At 41.5% G+C, this 25,167-nt stretch overlaps 1 protein-coding gene across 1 annotated transcript; it reads right to left on the bottom strand.

Moving 5' to 3' along the window:
• Window positions 1-1,250: 1,250 nt before the first annotated feature.
• On the bottom strand, window positions 1,251-23,744 carry f5 (coagulation factor V). The gene is made up of 25 exons (XM_033618131.2): window positions 23,479-23,744; window positions 22,943-23,025; window positions 20,474-20,596; window positions 19,702-19,914; window positions 19,446-19,601; window positions 16,999-17,220; window positions 15,441-15,606; window positions 14,175-14,355; window positions 10,309-10,405; window positions 9,978-10,183; window positions 9,685-9,832; window positions 9,368-9,580; window positions 7,089-9,186; window positions 6,793-6,961; window positions 5,956-6,192; window positions 5,011-5,227; window positions 4,550-4,729; window positions 4,050-4,166; window positions 3,891-3,962; window positions 3,698-3,783; window positions 3,433-3,588; window positions 3,196-3,340; window positions 2,396-2,547; window positions 1,670-1,852; window positions 1,251-1,542 (listed from the first exon to the last, which is right to left on the bottom strand). Exons 1-25 carry the CDS (start codon window positions 23,637-23,639, stop codon window positions 1,396-1,398), a joined length of 5,928 nt encoding a protein of 1,975 aa, XP_033474022.2. The 5' UTR covers window positions 23,640-23,744; the 3' UTR covers window positions 1,251-1,395.
• Window positions 23,745-25,167: the final 1,423 nt, after the last annotated feature.

Genomic DNA, 25,167 nt, shown 5'->3' with positions numbered 1-25,167 from the left:
TGGATGACAGTGAGTAAATTAAACGCTACAGATTAGATCGTGCAGGGAGAATATGTGTGGTTGATGTCATTAGGGATGCGCACACATTTCTCACCTAACGCTATAATGCCAGAAACAAAATGATCACAACACTAAAATATTTGGAAAACTGGAAAAATGCAACAGTGCAGCAGTGATGACTTTTGTCTGTCTCAACCTTCCAACACTTTCATGGTCAGCAGTTCGTTTAATTTCCACTGGGTGTCCTCATACCTTACAGGCTTACAAAGGGGGTGTCTGTGACAACCAATCACATCTGACATCTATTGCACGTCTGTCCATCCTGGAAGAGGGATCCCTCCTCAGTTGCTCTTCCTGATATTTCTACCGTTTTTTTTTCCCCGTTAAAGGTTTTTTTGGGGGAGTTTTTCCTTATCCGCTGCGAGGGTCATAAGGACAGAGGGATGTCGTATCCTGTAAAGCCCTGTGAGGCAAATTGTGATTTGTGATATTGGGCTTTATAAATAAAATTGATTGATTGATTGATCTGTTAAAAGCACACATCACACCTAGCAACAGGGTCGAACACACCTCCTCACTAAAGTCAAAGTTTCTGTCTCTTCCTTGCTCAGAGATGCTCTGAGAACTTTCCAAAATCACTCCTTAGCTAGGACTCCTTAAATTTTAAGGCTAAGTTAGGAGCTCTCCGAGAGGATTCTCAGAATCTTTGTGAATACATGAGGACACAAAGCAGGCACTAGGCAAGTGGATCCTTCTCTACAGCGATCGCCATGTTGCACCGCTATGTTTCTGCAGTAGTCCATAAAAAACAAACACAAACACTGGCTCTGGATAGGGACATTTTGAAATCACGTTTCATTGCGTTATCGTGTCGGCCACTGTCGACGAGAGTGTATGAAAAACACCGATATCTAAACATGAAACTACTTTATTCACTATTTTTACCGGTTTAAATCACCTGGTCCGTTAATTTCGGCGAGGAAGAGACCTCTGTGGATAATTCAGCTCATGGTAAAAACCTCCTAAACATTGAACACTGAAGGAATTCTGACCAGGAGAAGTTTCAGCTGGTTGCAATTTGCAGTCCTCACCACTAGATGTCACTAAACCTCCTCAAATCTTACACACTGCTCCTTTAACTCATTCTAACTGGCCATATATTTGTATGATAAAACACTGTATAGGATGAGCTTTACAGACAGCCTAAGCAACAAATGTCTGCATGTGTTGGCTGTGATTTAGTTACTTTATATATGTAGTATCCTTCATACATGACCGTATGTGTGGAAGTTGAAGTGCATTAGTCTGGGGGTACACTTTGAGTGTTTCAGTCTGCATGTGCACGGTTGACCTGACCTGACATCAGTTGCTATGGATTTGTGTCTTTGTGTATCATCACTCAAAATCACAGCCCAGTAGCTCTACTCTCATGGTGATGGAGTTCCTCCATCTTCTGGGGAGGATGCGGATGAAGCGGGAGAAAATCGGAGGGTAGATGTAGTTCCTCATGTGGTCGTTGTTGTCTTTATTTCCCAAAAAAGTCTGCGTTTGATGAGAAAGAGAATTTAGAATCACGTCTATGTGACCGTGAAAGAAAACTCCAGCCGCCTGTGAGCTGGTTAATTACAAAATGTTTTACTAAAGTATTTTTTTTTTTGCCTCAGCTCACCTTGAAAGAGATGTTCTCATCATCTGTGTAGTGGGTCCAGTGTATCCCGTTGTCGCTGTACTGCAGAGAGTAGGACATGACATACATCTCTGTCCCCAGAGACTTGGCTCCTTGTGTAATGATACCTGTGATCTTCTTTATTTGGGGCAGCTCCACCTGAAGCCACTGATGCATGTCACTATACTGTGGAGGAGAGGACACAGAGAGAGATGGTAGGTTTGCCTTGTAATTTAGCATGCACACACATTTTGGAGAAGCAGGTGTGTGTATACTGCAGGTCACTCAGATCCTGAGACGCTCTACCTGATGTTCAATATGAATTTAAATGCATTAGAGGGATAGTCTGGATTTTTGTGTGTGGGGTTGTTTGATATATTTTCAGTGAGATACTGGAAACTGAAGCTGTTAACGGGTTCCCTGTTGTAAGGGGCCGTCTGACAGAGAGGTAAAGTGATTAGAAATACTCTCAACAAAGTGTACACGTAAACTGATATTGATTTTTTAAGGTAGAACTTTTTAAAAGTGGCTAAAAAGTGTTGCCAGCAGAGTCCACTGCTAGAGTTTCATGTTGGCACTCCTGCCTGCTTCTCCAAACTGGGGGCGTGCTGACTGACATCTACTGTATGTAATTCACTGATTATGGATACGTGCCTCCTACACCCCCACTTCTAAGAATCAGACCTATCCCTTTAATTTAGACCGGTCATGTCACTAATAGGATTTTACCTTAGCCTGCCATGCATTGATGGTGCCCTGTGTGTTGAGACGTGCAAGGGAGGCCCTCCAGGGTCCAGAGTACCAGCTGGAGGCTGAGGAGCTCGCTGTGATGTGACGGTCTTCTATCAGTCTGCTCTCCATCCCCAGAGGCACCGAGCAGCCTGAGGCAGCAGGTAAGAAATGTCACGTTTACAGGAACCCAAACTCTATGACAATACTGGAGCATGTAGTGCATGTGCACATGCATTTAGGTGTCATGTCGTAACTAATGTATTTGTAGTTATCATAAAATATACAAAATACTGTCACAATGCCACCTTTGGTCAGATTTGCAAATTGATCAACTCTCAATCTATCAATCTAAATGTTGCTCAAACCTATCAAAACTAATGCACCAGTAGTCATATGTAACCCACGTTATCTTAAAGCTTGCGATCATATTACCAATGTGCTGACGGGAGTAAAGAAGGAAGTTGTATTAAGAGTGAAAGTCTGCGTGAGGAGATAGAGGTGAATGGGTCGAGCAAACATGTTACACCAAGTACAGAACCTTATGTTAAGTACGTAATGTAACAATGGCCAGCCATTATTCTTTTCCCTAAACCTAACATATACAGTATAGCTTTATTTTTCTAAACCTAACCTACGTAACTTTATTTTTCTGAACCTAAACTACGTAACTTTATTTTTCTAAACCTAACCTATGTAACCGCACCAAAAAATGTATTGTGCATATTTTGTGAACTCTTGTGGACTTCCTGTTTAAATAAAGGTTAATGAAATGAAAAACTAATACAGTAACATCTTACCGTCGAGCTCACAGCCGTAGAACTCCATGCGCACTGTAGCCGAGTTGTACCATTCGATGGGGTGGAGCCTAATGAACCGTCCAACCATAGGAGGAAGGAAGGTGTTTGTTTTTGGATCATAGGCGTTCTGGTTCCCAGTGAATATCTGGTGAAAGAGACAGCGAGAAGAAAAATAAGCAATCGCACACGTCTCACTTAGTTTGTAGCTGCATTGATCCAAAGTGGTCAAACTCCCACCTTCCTGAGGTCCCTGCTGTCGCCCTTGTAGAAGATCCACTTCCTGCGGTCGTTGCTGTAGGAGATCATGTACTTCGTCGTGTACTGGGAGTAGAACATCTGCTTGGCTCCCTGCGTGGCCACCTGGCTGATCACAACTGGCCGCTGGAAGTCCACCTGTACAGGGGGAGGTCCACAGGTTGCAGATTGTTGTCACGTGGAAAGCAAGCGCACACATGCAAATATAGTTAAACGCAAACACACATTCACACTTATAACACCATACCTGAATCCAGCTGTGGTTCTGCTCTGTGCTCCATGCGTTGTATTTACCCTGATTGTTCAGTCTGGCCAGAAATGGCTCCCAGTATCCTACAAAGATTAAAATATTGTCATTCCTCCAGTGACACAGAACTTTACTGCGGTACACGGTGCATTTGGTAAAACAGATGGGTGCAGACAGAAGGAGGCATGGCTACCTCTCGTGTTGATTGCTGTGATCTGGTTGTCTTTCACGCTGCTTGATTCTAAACCCAGTGGACGGTAGCAGTCTTGAAGGAGACAAAAGCAAAAGCTCAATATGAAAACACAACATGACAGTATGTCTTAATGCTGCAGGGTTGTGTAGGTGTTTGTACCGTTATCTAGAACCAGGAACAGGGTCTGCATGCCCTTCTGTTGGTTCAAACCAATTTCTGTCTCCAGCTGCCAAAGGCCAGGTTTGGATGAATTCATCTCCAGAGTAGCAAAGCTTCCTGCAAACACAGTTTGATTCAGTGATTTAGTTGAAACATCTTGTCTCTGCTACGCTGTCGACACCAAATACATTCAGTCATTCATTTTCTGTAACCACTTGGGCTGGAGTCTATCCTGGACGACATTGGGCGAGAGGCAGGGTTCACCCTGGACAGGTCACCAGACTATCACAGGGCTGACACATAGAGACAGACAGTCATTCACACTCACATTCACACCTACGGACAATTTAGAGTCACCAGTTAACCTGCATGTCTTTGGACTGTGGGAGGAAGCTGGAGCACCTAGAACCCATGCTGACACAGGGAGAACATGCAAACTCTGCATAGAGGGGCTTCGAGGGTGAACTGTCCCTTTAAGAAACAGACAGTATGTTGCTCACCTGGCAGCAGAGGATAAACGGCCTGTCTGTAGCTGGTGTGCTTCTTGTGGAGGAACGTCTGTCCGTGGAAGTGGATACTCTGAAAGTCTTTGGGAGAGCCCATGTTGATCAGGTGCCAGCATACCAGCTGGTTGGTGTACATCCTCAGGCCCTTCAGGTTGTATATGATGCCATTGATGGCTGAAGAAAAAAACAGACAAGAAGACATTTTGATGATGTTTGGTCAGGTGACTTTGTTTTTCTGTTGTGTAACTGATAACTCTTGAATGCACGGAAAAAAGTTAATGCAACTCAGTGAATTCTACCTACAGATACTGTGGACTTTTTGACACAGTAATAGATTATTAACAGTGGATTTATATACTAAATGTGTTTAAATTTGCATGTTATATCTTATGATCAAAAGATTTGGGGAGGAGGATCAGTTAAACCAGGCTAGCTGAAAGTGTATAATGCATTACAGTGGAACTTGAGGTTGTCCTTGAAGTCGGGGTCCATAAATCTCCTTCGGCTTCTCCTCTGTATCTTCTCACGGTTGTCCTCGTAGTACCAGCTCTGCGACTCATCGAAGGTCATGAAAAGCAGCGTGAACTCCCTCATGTCTGGTAACTTCTTGGTCAGGGTTCCTTCTCGACACACCAGCAAAGGCCCAATCAATCCAGTGTGGATATCCTTCTCCTAAGAGACAGTACATACCCTAAAGTGAATACACTCCACCGTGCTCAACCCAAACACATCTGTGTGTGAGTTTGTGTTTGTAGAAAAATTACACAGTCCTGTTGAAAATCGGTGCAGTGTGAGTTACTTTCAGCCTGTTGAATGTTTTTATGCTGCCACTAGGGGGTGCCACAGTCAGAAACTCCAACTCTATACACAGTGGTTTTGACCCTTTGAACTCTGCAATAGAAATGGTCCACTAGTGCCTACACTAAAATCCCCTCACTGGCTCCCTGTTGGGTTCAGGATCCAGTTTAAAATTCTCATCCTTGCTTACAGAGCATTACACGGTCAGACTACACTACATTTGTTGTCTGTCCCTTGCACTCATCTTAAGACACGAGGTGATTTAGCTTTTGCGACCGTAGCACCTACATCTTGGAATGCCCTGCCTGCTCCCTCACGATCCGCTGACTCTGTGGTTTCTTTTAAAAGCCAGCTAATAACATGTGCGTGGGGCAGTAATGAAATCTGAACACACACGGTCAGCTGGAGACACATGATAGACACAGGTGTGAACAGAGGCGTGTCTCCACTGTTCACTTGTGTTTGGATCACGTATCATGTGTCAATACCAGGTCTAAAACTCTGAGACTCAACAATCAACTAAAATTTGCATAATGTTTCTTTAATTTCTATTTGTAAATAGCATTTATTCAATAATTGTCCGCAAAGTTCAGATTACTCACAGGATTAACGCCTGAATAGTAGGCCCAGGTCCGACAGTGAGACTCTCCTGGCGATGGCCCAACCATAGAACTGGTCTTCCACATATATGCGAAGGTGGTGTTGGGCTTAACCTCATTGTCATATTTATGCCAGTACTTGGAGCCATCCTCGTAGGACAGACCCTCTGTGTTCTTCGTGTAGGAAACTCCGTTTGGATGTAAAGAGTAAGGACGCTTGGCGTTGTTCCTGAACACCACCTGCAAGACAAACAGACACATCCTGTGGTTGGGTAATCATGGCTGTAAAGGAATAGTTTAATATTTTGGAAAATACTCTTATTAATTTTCTTGCAAAAAGTTTGATGAAAACTTTGGACAGTTATGTTAGTTTAGCACAAAGACTGTAAATACGGTGAAACAGCTCGTCCCTCGTAGGGCGCCTGATTTAAAAATTAGGTTACAATTTTCTAGCTGATATATTTTGATTATATTTAGCTCACTTTCCTGAAATTTAGCTCGTTTTCCTGACATTTCATAAATTTCATGAAAGACAATATATTACATACAAATTGACAAATTAAATATAAATGTTAAATGCCAAATCTAAATATTAAATCTAAATCTAAAAGTTGAATCTGGTCCAAAATTTCAAGGGTTCTTTTTTGGCTAACGCTACACCCTTTCGCCAAGTTTCACGAAAGTGGTGCCAGTAGATTTTACAAAGTCTTGTTGACAAAGAAACAAACTGAACCAAAACAAAACCTCCTGGGCAGAGGTAGTGATGAAAGGGAAGCTTAACACAGGAAATAAAATAAGAAAATGTGAGATCCCAGAAGAATCAGAAGCTGACAGTCTTACCATGATGCTTTGTCCGACCTCCGCCTTAATGACAGGTCCCAGGATGCCTAGATGCTCGTCCATCTCTCCACGGATGTCAGGTGTGCTGAAGCTGCTGTCCAAGTATCCTCGGAAAACCACCTTAGTGAACTTAGTTTCTCGGCTGTTCTGCTGCGACTTGTCTTGCCTCCTGTGGTGAGAACAGGACATATTTCAGCTTTGTGTACCAATGTGTACCTGCTGTACAATTCTCCAAAAAATCGTAACAATCATGTCTTTTCAAATGTTGTGTGAGCTCTTCATATCTCTGAGCTTACCTCTGTCCGTAGCCACTGTAGTCCCACTCAACCTCCTCTGCAGCGATGAAATAAGTCCGAACATTCGGGCCTGAGTTTTTTAAGTAGTATTTGGTGGTGTCATCTAGGTTGATATTCTTTATGTCTTCATGACTGCTGTAGGGGTCTACATAGGTCACATATTCATATTCATCTCGATTCAAATCTTCGGTAACTGGCTCTAGATGATGTGGTTCGTCCCCAGGAATGTACAACTCGTAGTCACTGAAATCAGGCCGGGGCACACCAATGACCACGGGCATGTTAATGAGCTCCGCTTCATCAGAGACAGGCTGCAGTGCAAGGGGTCGTGACCCTCGCGGGGTCATGCCTGGATGGAACCCACGAGGAGAGAACGGTAAGCCACTCCTGGCTTGAGGCTTGTACTCCTTCCTCCTCTTTGTTTTCATGCCCTGACCCTTCTGCGGCCAATGTCGGAGGTTCACCCTCCTGACCTTCTTTTTTGGAGTTGGCGTCGTTTTGGGGGTTTCTTTTCCGAGATATTTCATCATGTAGTCAGGAATATCCCCGGGTTCCAGTTGGTGAGTTCCATCATAAGTCCAGTTGTGGCCCTGCGTTTTGATGGAGGTGGTTTTAATCACCTGCGTACTGTTTTCTGTGAGGTAGATATGCACTTCTTCTTCAATGCTGTCTGGCGCTGTTGGCTCCTCAGAAGTGTCATTGGAGAAGCTTTTTGCAGACGATGTGTGGTTGAACTCACCAAGAAGATTAGAGGCATTCTTCTTCTCTGAAATAATCTCTGCTGATGAATTTAATGTCGATATATTCTGTAAAGGCCCAGTTTGGTGCAACTTGTGTGTTACATTTTCAATGCTGGAATGCTGGAGGTCATTCTCTGGCTCTGCAGTGGTGATCAGGGAGTCATTGCCACTTGTTGCAGTAGATGCATGGCTCAACTCACCAAGAAGATTTGAGGCATTCTTTTTACTTTCTAAACTAATCTTCCCTGATGAATTTGATTTGGACATATCCACCGTGACATTCTGTAAGGACCCATTTTGGAGTAAATCGTGTGTTACATTTTCAAGGCTGGAATTGGTGGGGATAATGTCAGAGGAGTTCATTTGAAGCTCATTGTCTGGCTCTGTTGTGGTGGTCAGCGAGTCCTTGTCACTGATTTTGTCATCTGTGCTCTCCAACCTCAGCTCGAAGATGTTCAAGATGCTTCTGATAAGACTGTTGATGTCGACCTCTTCAACATCAGCCGCTGGAATAGACAAAGAATGGTGCGTTCCATCTGCTGACATGTCAGCTGCAGTGTTATTCTTATCTTCCTGTTTTGTGGTGTTGCCCTCTGGTGCACTGTGGAGATTGTTGGTGCTGGAATTGGACAAAGGCGTAGAGTAAGAAAACACGTCCCCTCTGGTGATTGTCTCCTCGGAGTCCTCCACCAAGATCCCACCCACAGAAGTCTTGTTGGCGTCAGTCAGGGTTGTGTTCATTAGATCTGATAACAACGTAGCATTGTGAGCTGTTGTGTTTTCTGTTTTATGCACAGAAGAATTGTCAGAAGTTGATGGCGCACTACTGTTCTGCAAATGTATTGTATTCTCGCTCATGCTTTGCTTCAGCAAATTAACTGCTGTAAGGTTTAGTCCATCCTCTTCTTTCCCATTTGATAATAATGTGTCATTTAGAGCATTTGGTTTTGGAGTAGATGTTTTGTTTTTATTCCTTGTCTCAGTGAAATTAACGGTTACATGAGTATCTCCTTCAGGCACATCGATAGTATCATATTCGAGGATGGAGAGGTCAAGCAGCTCCACATCTGATATAGTAGATTGGTTCTTCAGAGACCTGAGACCTAATTCATCTGCAAACATTTCCGTGTAATAATCTGGCTCCACTGGCTTTTTTTTCTCAGGTATTTTCTTCTCCTCTTCCTTTTTGATTTCATCCAAGCTGAGAGGTTTCCACAAAGTAAATTCTGTGAATTCTTCATTATCGTCATAGTCGTTGTACTCATACTGGCGGTCGCGAAAGCACTCAACATCCTGAAACTTTACACGCATTCCCTTGGTTGTCTCATGGGAATTCAGAGTAGCCATGAGCCAGACACCTGGTTTGAGAGGGATACAAAAAAATCATCCATTAAAATACAAAGCTGCAGCATTTCATGCACAGACATTTCAGATGGTACCATACTGACTTTCTGTTGTCAGAGTATTTTCTCAAGTTAAAGGTTTCCCTACATGATATATAATTTGACATTAAAAGAGGCATTGTAAGCCCTGACTGACCGATGTTGTCCATGTTCATAGTGATTGTCTCTCCAGTCATAGGGTAGAGGCTGAGAAAGTCCTCCGTTCGTCCATTCAGCTCAAACGGATGGCCGTAGAAAGTAGCTGTCTGGATGAAGTCTGGTGCTCCTACGCTGGACACGTGCCATGTTGCCACCTCACCATTGCAGAAGCCCAAGAGCGGTCCGCTCTCAAACACATAACCGTTAATTGCTGTAAGGAGATTTATATGAATATTAATGAATTTTAGTGAATATGTCATATCTTTTAAAGAATAAGCTTTCATTAGTTTCAGTCTGATTATAGCAAAAACGTACTGTGCATGACATTGGATTTATAAAAGTTGGGGTCTGCCTTGTTGACTTTGCTTCGATCGCAATATTGGCGAATGTTGTCATCCAGGTACCAACTCTTGTTCTCATCAAATACAGCCAACATGGCGTGCTGCTCCTTGTCTGCTTTCAGCTGTGGAGAGAAACCAGAAGAATATTTTTGATTGTTTCATTTACGACTTTTAATTTTAACAGTTTATTTCTCAATGGATGGAGTAGGAATATGTACATTTGTTATACATATGCAAGCATGCCTAAAAATGAATGAGTGTCTTTACCTGCACACCCCTGATATTGAGGGAGCGACTCTTGCAGATGAGGATTGGTCCTATCAGTCCTGAGGCGATGTCCCGCGGTGTGTCCACTGCGCTGTGGTACAGTCGTGTCAGACATCGAGAATCTGCGTCAAAAGGCTCATCCTCGTCGACCACTTTCCATATGTAGGTGTGTGTCTCACCTGGCTGAACACCATGAGATTGGTTGCCTGGCAAACACATAAAGATTTACCTCATCAGTTTGACTGTAATCTTTTTATATGGTGAAACCAGAGTGGGTACATCATACCACCACAGAAATCCATCTGTTTTACTGTGAGGAGAGATTTAGTACCTCCTGCTGGGTAGTTGACTCCCTCATCTGACTTCTCTATGGTCAGTCCATGTGGATAGATGCTGTAGGGCCTGGAGGCCTTGTTCTTAAAAACAATCTGTAACAGGACAGGAAGAGGTTTGATGACAGTAGACAACAGAGGTGAGATCAAGTCATTAGCCCCGTTTACACTGCCAGATTTTTGTTGAATGTTGGGCCGTTTTGCCAGCAAGCTGCGAGCGTTTAGACACACAGAGCCGGTTGGCGAGTTGATCCAAGGTGCCCAATTTTCCGCCTCGTAGGGTAGACATATTGGTGGAACCCTTTTAGTTTAAACAGACCGAGGCGGCCTTCCGCCACGGGAGGGACTGTTGATGACTTGTGGGAGGAGCTGTTGATGACGCCGCATTGGGACCCACTGGCGGTGGACTAACAGGAAACAGCTGATAGCAGGAATTAGCGAGCAGCTAGTAGCAAGAGGGAAACACAAACCTGACAGACACTGTAAAGATGAGCAACTGGGGAGACAAGGAATTGTGCGCCCTCCTTGTCCTCGCAAACGAAGAGGCCATTAACCGTCAGATGACGGGGACAGTGAAGAACGGGCCGACTTACGAGAGAATCACCGAAGGACTGACCAGCCGCGGCTTCCCTCCCACGTCACTGTTTATGTCACACGCTGAGCTACATGTTTTGTTACTTGCTCACGCCCCCCATTGCCCCGAAAAAGACGCATTCTGTATAAGCAAAAGTAGGTAGGCGGCATTTTGCTGCACTCCCTGATTTTGTTTTTATACTGCCAATGCTGAAAAAAGACTGATTGGGCTTTCCTGCAAATTTGCACAACTCCTGTTTAAAAAGGGCTAATGTCTTTCAAGTCACAAGGAAGTCAAAGGTCTTTGCACCCAAGTCATGGACTTTCCACGTCCACATATGATGTCCAAGGTACCCTGGGTGTGTTGGTTGTTGATGTTCTGGGACGCCTTGTTAACTTCAGCCTGTTTCATGCATTGTCTGTTGTCATAATACACTTCTGTTTTCACAGGAAATGTACAGTTTGCATACAGTCGTTTTCAAAATAAAAGCACTACGTTGGTAAAACACCGTGAATTGACGTTTTTTTTTCCTTCAACACCAAACGCATGTGGTTACGTTTGCAAACACAAACGTAGTTGTGTTTAGAAAAAAGAACAGGGTTTGGCTTTACAGTCTTACGGGGAGTAAACAGTGGCCTCTTGGGTGAAAGTCGGTGTTTGTTGGATCCATCCACCACTCCTTCCGACCATCCTACTCACATATATAATAATGCGACCAGCAGCGTATCATGCCGGAACAAGTCACTGCCCAAGCAACTTTGGAGTAAGACCGGGTTGATTTTAATAACTAAGTAATAAAATAAATCCACAAATATAATGAATGCTTTTCTAAATTAGCATTTACTTGTTAAAACAAGCTAAATTGAACTTAATAATAAAAGAAGTTCTGCTGACATCACACTTTCATAGCATATAGCGCTATTAACCCTATGGGCCCAAACGACGCATAGTGTGTCCAAATTCACACCTGTTCTTCTCTATTGATTTTCTCTGCATGCGTCATAGCGAGGAGCCATGCATATCACGTGAAAAAACAGAATAGTAGCTTTCCGACAAGGCCAAGCACTTGTCGGTAGTCCAATATTTTCACAGTGAAAAAAATGGATAAAGTTTCACTAAAATTATGTATAGCAGAGCTTTCATACAGCTTTGCACACGCATTACTCTTGGATGATCGCAGATGACTCACGAACGCAGGGTCGCACAGAAATGCCACGCATATCACATGAAAGCACAGGACCACACACATCATTGTGCTGTCATCCCATCATGCTATAAATCCAGATTCATTGTCCTGACGAATTTCTTTACAACCCATTATACAGATCTTGTTATCAGTCACTTCATATAGTGAGGAATATCGTATCTTACCACGTAAGACCAGGCTTGCGTGTGTTTCTCCCTGTCTATCCACATTTGTAGTCCAGCTTTCAAGATGCAAATATCTCCATATTGTCCAGTTGACACTCCATCAAACTTTGTATGACAAGACCAGCCACTTCACCTTTGCGCACCCAGACAACTGTAGTCTAATTATGCATGCTGACAGGGCCGTAGTCACCATATACATTGAGGGGGACACATGCCCCCCCACCAATGCCCAAAATGTCCCCCCAATATATAACTGAAACTGAAAAACAAATATTATCTTGGAGGACATCATTGCACTTGGTTGACTATTTTTCTATGATCTTAGATGTAAATATTGCATGTTTCTTTCAGATAAAACACATTTTTGACTTGTGAATGAGTCAATGGAATTTCTTGCAATAATGAAAAAATACTGGCAATCATGTCCGCCTGGCACAAACCACATGTTTTAGACAACTGTGAAGTGACTGAATGTCCCACCATCATGGTTCTTATATTGCCAGATTCCAGAGAGTCTCCCCTCTTCATATATGGCAGAATATGTCAACTTCCAACTTGCTATGTTGAGATACATGTAAAAATGTAAGAATTTAGTCACACAGATTTGTTTTTTTCATTGATATAAAAATTAATATAAAATACAGGCACATAGAAGGACATGGAATGATGGCAAATCTGGTTAGCCCAGATTGTCCTGAAAAAAACAAGTTATAGCATGTGTATGTAGCCTTTATAATGACTGTGATATGAGCTTAAAACTAAAGGTAGTAAAAATACCCCAAAAACACCTAGGGCTCATAGGATTAACCAGTAGTTTATCATGACCAAATGAATTTTGTGTGTTTCTGTCCTGTTTTGTTGTAAACTCATGTCATATTGGAAAAATATTGATAACTTTCTCTTCCCGAATTTTCTGTAAGATTTTTTTTTTTCTTAAAAGTAATATTGTATGTCATTAAATGTTTAAATGAAATAAAATTATTTAAGTTAACATGAGTAGATTCAGCTCAGGAAATACAAAAAAAAAAAATTGATTCATGTCACACTTTTTAAATATCGTACTTTTTAATCTTTGGGTTTGGTGGAAGGTATCAAGTATATTCAAGTCAAAATTGATTTGATTTGATTTTGTGAAGTCGAATCCTAAGTGATTAAAATTTGTGACTCGAGTATGACTCAAGTCCAGGTCATGTGACTCAATTCCACACCTCTGGTAGACAATGATTAATATTATCCCTGATGACCTGAAGTCTAGAATGAAACTATGAGAGTGACACATGATTTGTCTTTTCGCTCTGTGTGCTCACAGTCACTGATTGACAGTAAGTGCAGACTTTCAGCTTTATTAAGGGTATACTGTGCAGGAAATGTTGGTTACTGTTTGTAAACAGCGTTACCAGCTGTAAAGTGAAAGCCAATGCCTGGTTCATTCTTGAGTTTTGTCTGCTTGGTTTTTTGCCTCACTATGGTTTTTTTTCAGTGCTGTGTCTGTGATTATTGTAGCTTCCTCTTGGATGTGTGCACCTATTTGCTACCTTTTAATCCCAACCTCACCCTGAGAGCTGTGTCTAAAAAGTCCTAACAGCAACATAAAAAATAAAGTCCAGGCAGAGGGCAGACTCCGCAGATAAATACACCAACACACACTTTCATTGTGTTGTAAGAAATGACTGAGAGGGATTACTTCTGTCTGAGTCTGTAGGTAAATCCTGCATAGTATACCTTTAATTGGATAGTGTTTAAATATGAACTGCAGCCATTTTCATACATAATTCCCCAGTTCTAGGACACAGTTATTACAGCTAGCATGAACACAAACTTAAATTCTGATTTCTCTGATCTTGTGTTATGTAAAGAACTATGAAATATAATCCTGCTGGTAGGGTGCTACAAATTTAATTGAATGGAATATGATCTCACCTTGATGACATCTCTGATCTGCGCTCTGATCACTGGGCCCAAGATCCCCAGCTCATTTTTCCTCTGCTTTGACTCCAACCTTTGAGTGAATGACTCGTCTGTGTACATCGTGTACACGGCCTTCTTGTACCTTGTGCCTATGCGTGTTGGTGACTGTGTCAGGTACTGCAACTTAAAGTCCCTGCACAAAGAGATAACATTTTATTTAATTTTGACTGCACTGCATTTCAAACTGTGTGGCACCAGTGTGTTTAATCAGTGTAAGACTGTTTCTCAAGATCAAATAGAGTCAGAAGATGGAAAAGATGGAAGTGAAAGAGTGAAAGATGGGAAATAATATGTTTAGCTTAAAGCAAAAGTGAAAAGAGAGGCAGGTTTAATTGGTAGAGACATGTTAATCAGCAGCAGTATTATGTCTCCCTTTGACAACAGAGCAATGTGTATCAAATCAAAAGTAGCACTTAAAGGGTAACTTCAGTATTTTTTAAACTGGACCTAATTTTTTGTGTCTAAGTGATTAATGGGAAAAACTGTGTTTGAAACTGGTCCAGTATAGAGGAGACCGCTGCAGCCGGCCTCTGGTAAACAGACTGAAATGTAACCACACAGGGATTTTGTGCACCATGAATTTACATCTACTATAAGTGCTTGTTTTTACCACTGACAGGCTCAGATTGTTTTAAGTGTCTGACAACATTATGGGAAGGGTCCCTACAGAGATAGAGCTTTTTGTTTAAGAGTAAGATCCTTTTTGTTTAACCAGCCGGCCAGCATACTTGTCTGATTTACTAGCGGTGTGAACACACCGTTACTTGCGCAAATGACTCGCGTGAATGTCGCGAGTAAAAACAAATATTCCAGTGGTCAAACTCGCGGAGTAGAGCGAGGTGAATATTTTACTCGCGTCGGGTGTGAACACACTGTGAGCCTGTCTGTGACAAAAACAAACACTTGTAGTGGACATATATTGATGGTGCACAAATGCCCTGAGTGGTAACATGGCAGCTGGTTTCGCAGCAGCTAGCTGCAGAGCTCTCTCCCAATACTGGACCAGTTTTAAAAAATGCTGTCCCAAGTAGTCACTTAGACAAAAAAATATGGAAACATAGGATCCAGGTTGAAAAATATCAAAGTTTCCCTTTAAATAAATCATAAATACAAATGTTATATTTGCTGCAGGGGGATGTTTCATTAGTTTGCATGTACACTTTTAAAAATGCTCTGAAACATATGAAATGCTCTGACGTGTCTGTAAATGCTGCTTACTGGTCAACGTGTTCTGGCATATTAGGTGCATAGTCCCAGACAATTTCCTCAGCAGCTATGTAGTACGTCCACTCCCTGCTGTATCGTTTCTGCTCAATGGTCATCCTTCGCCGTGGTGCTGTGAAGCCATCACACTTTTTCACGTCCACGAAACTGTGCATGCCAGCTGCAATGGCAGAAACACACTTGTAAATGTAGTTATACTGGTAAAATGTATGTATTCATGGTGGATGTTGGATCTACAGAAGCATATTGCATTCGCTTGACAAATTAAAAAAAAAATCTGTTTTATTGAGCAATTTTTTCTGTTTTTCATGGTATTTTTTTTCCTGTTTTTCGTGGCAATATTTTTTTCTGTTTTTCGTGGTAATTTTCTTCTGTTTTTCATGGTAGTATTTTTTCTGTTTTTCGTGGTAATTTTTTTTTCTGTTTTTCGTGGCAATTTTTTTTCTGTTTTTCGTGGTAACAGTTTTTCGTGGTAATTATGTTTCTTTTTTTGGGGGTTATTTTTTTTTTGTTTTTCGGGTAATTTTTTTCTGAGTTAAGACACTTTCATTCCTTACTTGAGAGCAGACTTACTTGAAAGTGTCTGTTGTTCTATTGCTCTCTTAACTCAGAAAAAAATTACCCCGATAAACAAAAGCAAAAAATTCCACGAAAAACAGAAACAAAATTACCACGAAAAACAAAAACAAAAAATTCCACAAAAAACAGAACCAAAATTACCACGGAAAACTATTACCATGAAAAACAGAAAAAATACTACCACAAAAAACAGAAAAAAAAATTACCACGAAAAACAGGAAAAATATTACCATGAAAAACAGAAAAAAAATACCACGAAAAACAGAAAAAAATATTACCACAAAAAAAAAAATAAAATAAAAAAATTACTCCAAAAAACAGAAAAAATTACTCAATAAAACAGATTTCATTATTTATTTGTCAAGTGAATGCAATATGCTTCCGCATGGATCAGTTTTTTGTTTGTCGGGGTAATTTTTTCAGTTTTTCTGAGTATTTTTTTCTGAGTTAAGAGAAAACCCTCAATCTCAAAACAAAGTAAAACTGGATTAAACTAAACAAGCGGGTCATGTTTGCTTCCATTATATCGAGCTCTCAAGTAAGGAATGAAAGTGTCTGTTGTTCTATTGCTCTCTTAACTCAGAAAAAATTACCCCGAAAAACAAAAAAAAAAACAATTCCACGAAAAACAGAAACAAAATTACCATGAAAAACTATTACCACGAAAAACAGAAAAAAAAAATTACCACGAAAAACAGAAAAAAATACTACCACGAAAAACAGAAAAAAAAATTACCACGAAAAACAGAAAAAATATTACCATGAAAAAAAGAAAAAAAATTACCATGAAAAACAGAAAAAAAATTACCACGAAAAACGGAAAAAATATTACCACGAAAAAAATAATTAAAAAAAAATACTCCGAAAAACAGAAAACATTACTCAATAAAACAGATTTTTTTTTTATTTGTCAAGCGAATGCAATATGCTTCCGCATGGATCAGTTTATTCCACGAGTAGAAAAAACACATACCCTCCATGTGCTTGTTGGTGTGTGAGGAGAGCAGCCAGCGGCCCGTGTGGAGCGCCACCATGCTGGCAGTGGCGGTGGAGCCGCTGATCAGACCCACTGATGACATTTTGTGGCCATTCTGCTGTAGAACCTGGCCGTTCATGTGCACTGTGAACACCTCCGCCTCTGAGCTCATACCCACCAGGTGCAGGCTCACGGGGGCGTAGGCACACATGCTGACATCTGGACAGGAAGGAGGAGACTGTTGGTCACTCTGTGTGTTTATCTTTGAACCGTGTTGTTTATGAAGAACATCTGGTGAATGTCTTTTCACTGACTGTGCACCACACACTGTACACCATGACGTTTAACACCACCACCATAAACCTGTACCTTCAGTATGAGCAGTGGTGACAGAGGTATTCAGATCATTCGTGTCAGTAACAGTAGTTATAACAGTGACGTAATACATAATTAATAAAACTCTGTTTCTGAGGACGTCATCTTGGACTTCATGAAACTGTAATGAGAGGTTTTACTACTACTGCTAATTGTACTGTAGCCCTATTTTAAAGTGTATTTGTAGACAGTTTAAAGGGGAGCCATTATGCTTTTTCTCATTGTCTGTCATATGTATAATATTAAATGTCAGATGTTCAAATTAAACGTGACCAGAGTTTTAAGTAAAAGTGATCTCTTTAAGTAAAAAACATCCAACCCCTCTGAATACTCTGTTTCCAGCAAGAAAAGCTGTTACGAAAAATGAATGAATGAATGAATGCAGGTGACACGGTGGTTCAGTGGTTAGGATTGTCACCTCACAGCAAGACGGCTCCTGGCTCAAATCAGGAGAGGAGGGTTCGAACCCAGGGTCGGGGAGCCCTTCTGTGCAGAGTTTGCATGTTCTCCCTGTGTCAGCGTGGGCTTCCTCCAGGTGCTCCAGCTTCCTCCCACAGTCCAAAGACTCATTGTGATGGTGACGTTAAAGTCGCGCAACTGTAGTTTAATTTGTTTATTGTGAAGGTTATATGTGTCATTAGCTTTTGTTTGCCACAGAGCTTATATTCTGCAATAATCCAAAATCCAGGGTAAAATTCTTGTTGACTTTTCGTGGAGGGAACCAGGTTGATGTTAACTTCCGGGCTGGCCTACAAATTAATGTCATCCCTGCTGCACTTTTGCGAAGAGACACTGAGTTACAGAAAGGAGGGGGTCTTAAGGTGCAGACACACCAAACCGACATCAATCACCTATCTGTGCAGCCGAGCACCGCAGCACCTCCACGGACTATGACATCCAGACGGTCCCGGTGTTTCCTCCTCAGGCTCCACTTCACTCAGCTGCCCGATAAACCCGCTGCTTCTTCACACTTTAACCTGAATAACAAACCAGGGCTCGGTGCTCCGGTTGGATCCAAACGGAGAGCCGGGGCTAGCTCAGAGACTAGCGGAGGCTAACTGGCTGTGCTTCCCCTCTGGTCATGCTGCGGCTAACGCTCCGCTAGCCTCCCAGCTAGCTCCGGTTTGTTATTCAGGTTAAAGTGGGAAGCAGCAGCGGGTCTGTGGGGCAGCTGAGTGAAGTGGAGCCTGAGGAGCAAGCACCGGTTAGCCCCGGTTTCACTACAGGCAGATTCACTTGCTACAGGGGCGAGGAAATAAAACCTGAACAGCCAATCAGAGTGATCTCTCTCACCGACAAGCTCTGCTGCCAATTCAACATGCTCAATTGGCCAAAAAGCCGCCGAAGTGCCGACGGTGCGGGACACACCGCAAAAACTAGGGCGACAGACACTCACCGATGGCCCGACTTTGGTCGACGGCCGACCGTCAGCTTGGAGTGTCAGGGCCTTTAAGGAGACAGGCACTAAAATGGAGCGATTTAAACGGAGGGTGAAAGAAGTGTTCCAGCACAGAGAGTATGAGGGAAATAAAGTGCTTTTTGACCACTGAAACATGTAAACTTGTTCTAGTAGAGACCCAAAATACAAATCTGAACCTGAAATGAGAAGAATAGGTCCCCTTTAAGTTTGATGTTTGTAGCTTCTCAAGTGTGAAAATCTACTGCTTCTCTTTGTCCTCAGTAAAAGTGAACTGGATATCTTTTGGTCAGAGAAAACAAGATATCTGAATTTGAGTGATTGTGACAGGTAGTTTTACCATTGCTTGAAAAGTCATGTCCTCCAGCCTTATACTTATGTAACAAAAGGACAGACCTGGCTTTAAGTCATCAGTGTCTTTGCAGTCAGTGTAACCAATAGCAGCGTGAAGCATCAACACTGTTGTCATGACTACATAAGGTTAATAAACTCTGCACTGACTCAGAGCAGACATTCATCTATTAACTAGAATTCAGTCTGAGGCGTCCTGATGTGTCACCTGCATATCATGTTTTAAAATATATCCAGGGATACCTGAACGACCGACTGACTCTGTGACTCAATGAATAACAGAATGACTGGACAGACTCACCAGGCAGTGATCCCATTGTGTATCCGTTGATGGTGTATTTGACGTGGTTGGCGTGGCCGTTTGGTTTGTACTTGCTCTCTGTCTCATCGAAGACCCCAAAGAGGAAGACGAACTCATGGTGGAAGCTGACCTGCTGCCCCGTCTCATCCAGACTGCCTGCAGAGAGAGGACAGAGATAAAAAAAAAAACAATTCATGTAAATGCTGTGACGACTGATATTTTGTGATTTGAAACACAGCCACGTTCCACTGCTTACCGGGCTTGCAGATGAGTAAAGCACCAATGAGGCCTGCGTTGTAGTCCTCCACAACATTCTTGTGGGAGATGTAGGTGTAGGTGAGACAGGTGGGGTCATTTAGCTGCGGAGAAACATCTGACGTCACCTCCCAGTAGTAAACGTGCTGGCTGTTTGGCTGCACGACGTCATCCTCTTTCTCTTTCTGGGATGTGTTGTCAAAGTAGTTAGCTCCTGCAGAAAGAAATCAGTCTGAGTTAGACCTTTCATTATGGATGCACAGAGAGGTTTAATCATATTGGAACGGTCAGATCAATGAAATCCCATTGCCGAGCAGGGGTCTGAGGAGGTTATTGACTTTCCCAACAAAATTTGTGAGATGAATTCCACTTAGATGAAGAGTTTGCTGCAAGCTAGTCATCAATTTTGAATTCCTCTGCACTCTGACTTTTGAATTAAGACCAAATGAAGAGGCACTTAGTGTTAATTTCCTCCATCCATACTGGTGCTGATGTCCTGTTATTTCTCTCTCCTGGACTCAGACAGTGATTTCCTAAGGCTTAGCAGTGCTTCCTGTTGGACTTCAGTACCGTCTACTTTGATAATCGGCCTGTCCTGGTTAATATTTTAGAAAAAGACAAACAAGGTTGTTTATTGTGTTGGTCAATCTTGTGTAACATCATGAGCCCCCGCAGTGACCCTGACAGACAGCCTGTATGGGAGAATGTTACTGGTGTCTTTGGGTTTGCCACATCTGTCAGACTCATCCGCAGCTGCGTTTACAGGCACCCACCCTCTGACTGTTTCCCGTAAGCGACCCCGTGTGGGTGCATGCTGTGCGGTCCGGTGGCCATGTTTCTGAAAGTGACGACAATGGTCTCGCCCTCCTCAGCCCTCAGCGTGGGTCCCAGCAGACCTGCAGAGAAACACATAATTAGGGTTACGTGGAGTCTGCATCACGTGTGTATTTTGGCACACCACCATGACATACCGGAACAAGTCAAATAAAGTCAAACTGTTTCTCTGTTGTTTATACACTGTTGTTGACCAGCAAATATAAATCACCAATGTCCTATATACGTGGTAATGTAATGTTCTCTTATCCACCTGATACATTCCTGGAAAGGAATTAATATTTAACTAGGAATGGTCCTGGAGAGCTAAATATACTGTGGCACTAATTAGAAGGGAAAAGAGGGAAAAAATTCATAGAAGCAGTTGTTAAAAAGCTGCTGATTTATTAGCATTTGTAAAAAAAAAAAACCAAGTGAAAAAAAAGACACAAGTGAAACAGTAGTTAGAGTTATTAACAATTTTACAATTCTTCAAAATTGCATGCTGCTTATAAACCCCATTACCTATGCTGTTCTAGACACTGGTGACACATTAAAGGAAAGATATGCCCAACTGTATAACGTTAGTAATATTTTCCTGTTCCTGAAGAATATTTTCTTTTCGGTCTTATAAAGGTGTTGGGCCACGACGAGTTTACAGAACACACTGCAAATTATTTCTAGGAAGTTAAAATATGTAACTGTAATAGTTCACAATAAATTACATTATTGGCTTTTACTGTGATATTTGACCAGATTCAGAATTTTACTGTGAAAATCATGCAGGTAAATATAGTAAATTTTACACAAGCATACTGATAAATCACAGTAATCAGATGTACACAAACTGTGAAGTTACAGTTAAATTGGGGAATTTACAGGAACATACTGTAATATCACAGTAATGTAACAGGCTTTAACTGTGAGGTTACAGTTAAATGTAGTAAATTTACAGCAGCATACTTCTAAATCACAGTAATATGCAGGCATGGCCACAGTGGGATCACAGTAGACAGCTGTTATTTCACAACAATTTACTGTGAAAATGAAACAGTAATTTACTGCGAAAGTAAAGTAACAAGAAGCCAGTAATTTACTGTAAATGTACAGTCAAATATTTTACAGTGCAGCTTTAATAATTCTTAACATAGAACAGCATTTATCCAAAATACAATTCCCTAATTTGGTGTTTTAATTACGGCGTTGGAGAGTGCTGCCTGACACGTCTACAAAATCTCCCACAGGTGAATCTTTGACTCCTCATGCCTTGTATCAGGCAGGCGCCAGAAGAAAATGCACGTCTCTGCAAACCACAGATGTGTTACATCTGCACGTTTCATATGTATCATATTAGCATTTCTAAAGTAACGCAATATATGCGCGCCAACAAACCTGGGTGTTTTTTCGAGACCCTTCGCTGTGTTTCTAGCGGGGAATAGTGCAACAAAAAGCTGTTGTTTTTTCACCAAAACATCGCTGTGCTTCCTGCCTGGATCGTGCCACCATGAGTGAATGTTTTATGCAAAAACATGATCTTGTCCTAACCAGAACCAAGCATTTTTGGACCTAAATCTCTTACCACAATTTAACACAAGAGCTGTTAAGTTTCAATGTATCTGTTACATACTGATGTACAAATGTAACGTGTCTGTGGTTTGCAGAAACGTACAATGCCAACATTTTTCCTGGCAACAGGGTTGCCTGTGAGGACGCATCTGCATTTGTTTTGATTCAACACTTATTTCAGATTTATACTTAAGTTTCCCACCCATCTGTATAATCTGTCTAATTACCAGGGCTGAATACCCTTTTTGGGGCAATATCTGTAATGAATCAAAGCTTCCTAAATTTGCCCAGCTTTTGAAATTTTGACCTTTTCAACATCATGCTAGTGTATCTGTGAGCCTGTCACGGGTGGTCAGACTGATGTACTCACAAAACTAGGCCTGTTGCTAAGTTTAAATGTCCGTGTCTGAGAATAACTAATAATTAACACTGATGCATAACGAGTAATATTGAATTGCTATATATTACTTTATGGGCTATTCTATCTATTTTTGAGGGTAATGGTATAGAAAAATAGAGCATTTAAATACTGATTTGAACATTGATTAACGCCTGAAACTTTGAAGCATTCAGATCAGCCCAACAAATCCATCTATTTTTTTAATTTACAAACTGAAAGAAATCAGCAGGCACTTACTATGTGTACCAGTTAAACACATCCTTAATACCCCTCTAATTAGTACCAAAGTACATTGTTCCTTTAAAGAAACCTCTTGAGAAATATCTGTTAAGTACACATTCTGGGAATTAATTGGAAAACGAAAGATACCATCTGAGTGTAAAGGGGATCTGAGGACAGGAGAAGTGTTTCCTAGGAATCAGAGTCAGACAGTGTCTTTGTGGAAACCCTACGGGAAGTTTACCTAACCAGGAGGGATGAGTCTTAGCCTGTTTGAAGTCTTTGTCATACTCCCGAAAGACCACTTTCTTATAGGTGGGACCCGACCTGAGGAATAACGGAAAAACACAAAACATGAATCAGCACACCAGAGAAGCACAAGTCAAACACAGCAGTGCAGCATTAGCAACCAGATATGGACTTTGAGATATGAAGGCACAAGTTTCCCTCCGTGTTGCAACTAATGTGTGTGACCCAGTGTGTGTGTAAATGTGTGTGTGTTGTAGTAATGATTATTTAATCATAGGAGGAAGAACAGGCTGCCTGAGGAATGAAACAAGGACAGACTGGAATGTTTTTACAAAGCACAAACAACTTAAATAACAGAGCGTCAAGACTTTTAGATGAGCTTAGGTGGACAGAAATGAAATAAATCATAATTTAAATAATTATTCATTATAATAACAGAATGAGAATAATTGAAATATAGCCTTTACCACCTGCTGCATGTAAAATGTTTGCCTTAATTCTTGTCTAAGTCTCCAACCAGCAGTATCCTACCTTTGTGCGTCATTGCCAGAGTAGTCCCAGTCTATCTCGACAGCAGCGATATAATAGTGTCTCTCCTTTGGCTGCTGCTCCTCAGCTTTGACATGAAGGACAGTCAGAAGAACCAGGACAGGCAGGAGACACCAAGCTCCAGCCCGGACACAGAGCCTCATGTCTGGGATCAGTCCTCCAGGTGAGAGCGGTCTGTTCTGCAAGTGAAGAGGCTGTGATCTGTCAGAGAGGTCCGCTCAGTGCTTTATCTGTCACTGACACACAGGCTCGTTTAAACATCATGTCCCAGGGCAATGAACTGTGTTTCGGCGTTTCCCCCCCCCCCGTCTCTCTTGTAATTGAAACCTCATGTGTTTTGCTGTGAGTCATCCCTGAGGGTGTGCGTATTCCCATCATCTCTGAAAAAACAGTGTTGAAAATCACGTTGATAATTTCTCTGACCTCAAAATGTCCCAGAAAAGTCACCCCATAGAAACACGCCATAATTCAGGAGATAAACATGTATGATTAGTGGCAGCTCATCCCAAACTTTGCGTAACTGACACATTCTTACATGTAATTAAAACATCTCTGCATACATTATTTCATCATGAGCACTTATCAAACTGATGTATGAGAATAGGTGTTTTTAATTATAATAACTTCTCTTGCCATAAACAGCAAAACAACTCTGTTACCAATATTCATTCATTCATAACTAATTCTAAATTTAAAAACACTTCTCCTTTTTGTTATCATGCATCACCAACCTGGAATAACCCCCCAGATGATGACAAGCCCCAACTCTGACCACTTTTACATCAAATTTTCCTCTACTCCTCCCTGTAATGACTGCAAACTTATTTTTAAACTTGATTTTAAATAATTTTAGACAATAATTTTATTGTTGCACCTCTCTCCTGCACTTTTGCTCTTTTTACAGACTTTTACAAATAAAAGTGTTACATAGGGTGGTGTATATTACACCGTGCAGATACACTCCCTTTCACATTTATGTTGAATCACTCATGCATCTGCTGTGGCATTACTCCCCAGTGAGATGTTTTTGGGACAAGATGATATTAAGTTTGTCCTCTATCCTGGATGTGAAAATATCTCAGTGTCCATCATTCTGTCCATCAATTGTTTTAATATAGATGATTTTTTTTTTTTAAGATTATTTTTTGGGCTTTTTGCCTTTAATGAACAGGACAGAGTGAAATGGGGTGAGAGAGAGAGTGGGGGTTGACATGCAGCAAAGGGTCACAAGCCGGAGTCGAACCTGCAACCGCTGCAGCGAGGCATCACCTCTATACATGGGGCGCCGGCACTATCCACTACGCTACCGACGCCCCATAAATGATTGTTTAAAAGACTATATATATATATTATCAAGGGAATGGGCAGCTTCAGCTCTTTATGACCATGGAGATAATGGACGCTGGATTTTTTTAAGATTATATCTAGGCAAAATGTTTCGTGAATTAACGTTATCGTATTTATTTATCTTTGGTGTCTTTAATCTTTTATTGTTATCTGTATCCTTTATTTTGTTCTATATGTTATGTACTTTGAATTGCCCTGTTGTATAAAATGTGTGGTACAAAAAAAGATTCATCACCTCTCATCTTGAATATTGAAATTCTTGTTATGGCATCAGCTGTCAGCCTCGTCTCACCTGGAGTTCACCCACAATGCATCACACAGACT

Source organism: Epinephelus lanceolatus, chromosome 14 (assembly GCF_041903045.1).
Source record: "Epinephelus lanceolatus isolate andai-2023 chromosome 14, ASM4190304v1, whole genome shotgun sequence".
Taxonomy (NCBI): domain Eukaryota; kingdom Metazoa; phylum Chordata; class Actinopteri; order Perciformes; family Serranidae; genus Epinephelus; species Epinephelus lanceolatus.
Note: the sequence above shows the minus strand (reverse complement) of the source record. Positions and strands in the feature narration are given on the sequence as shown.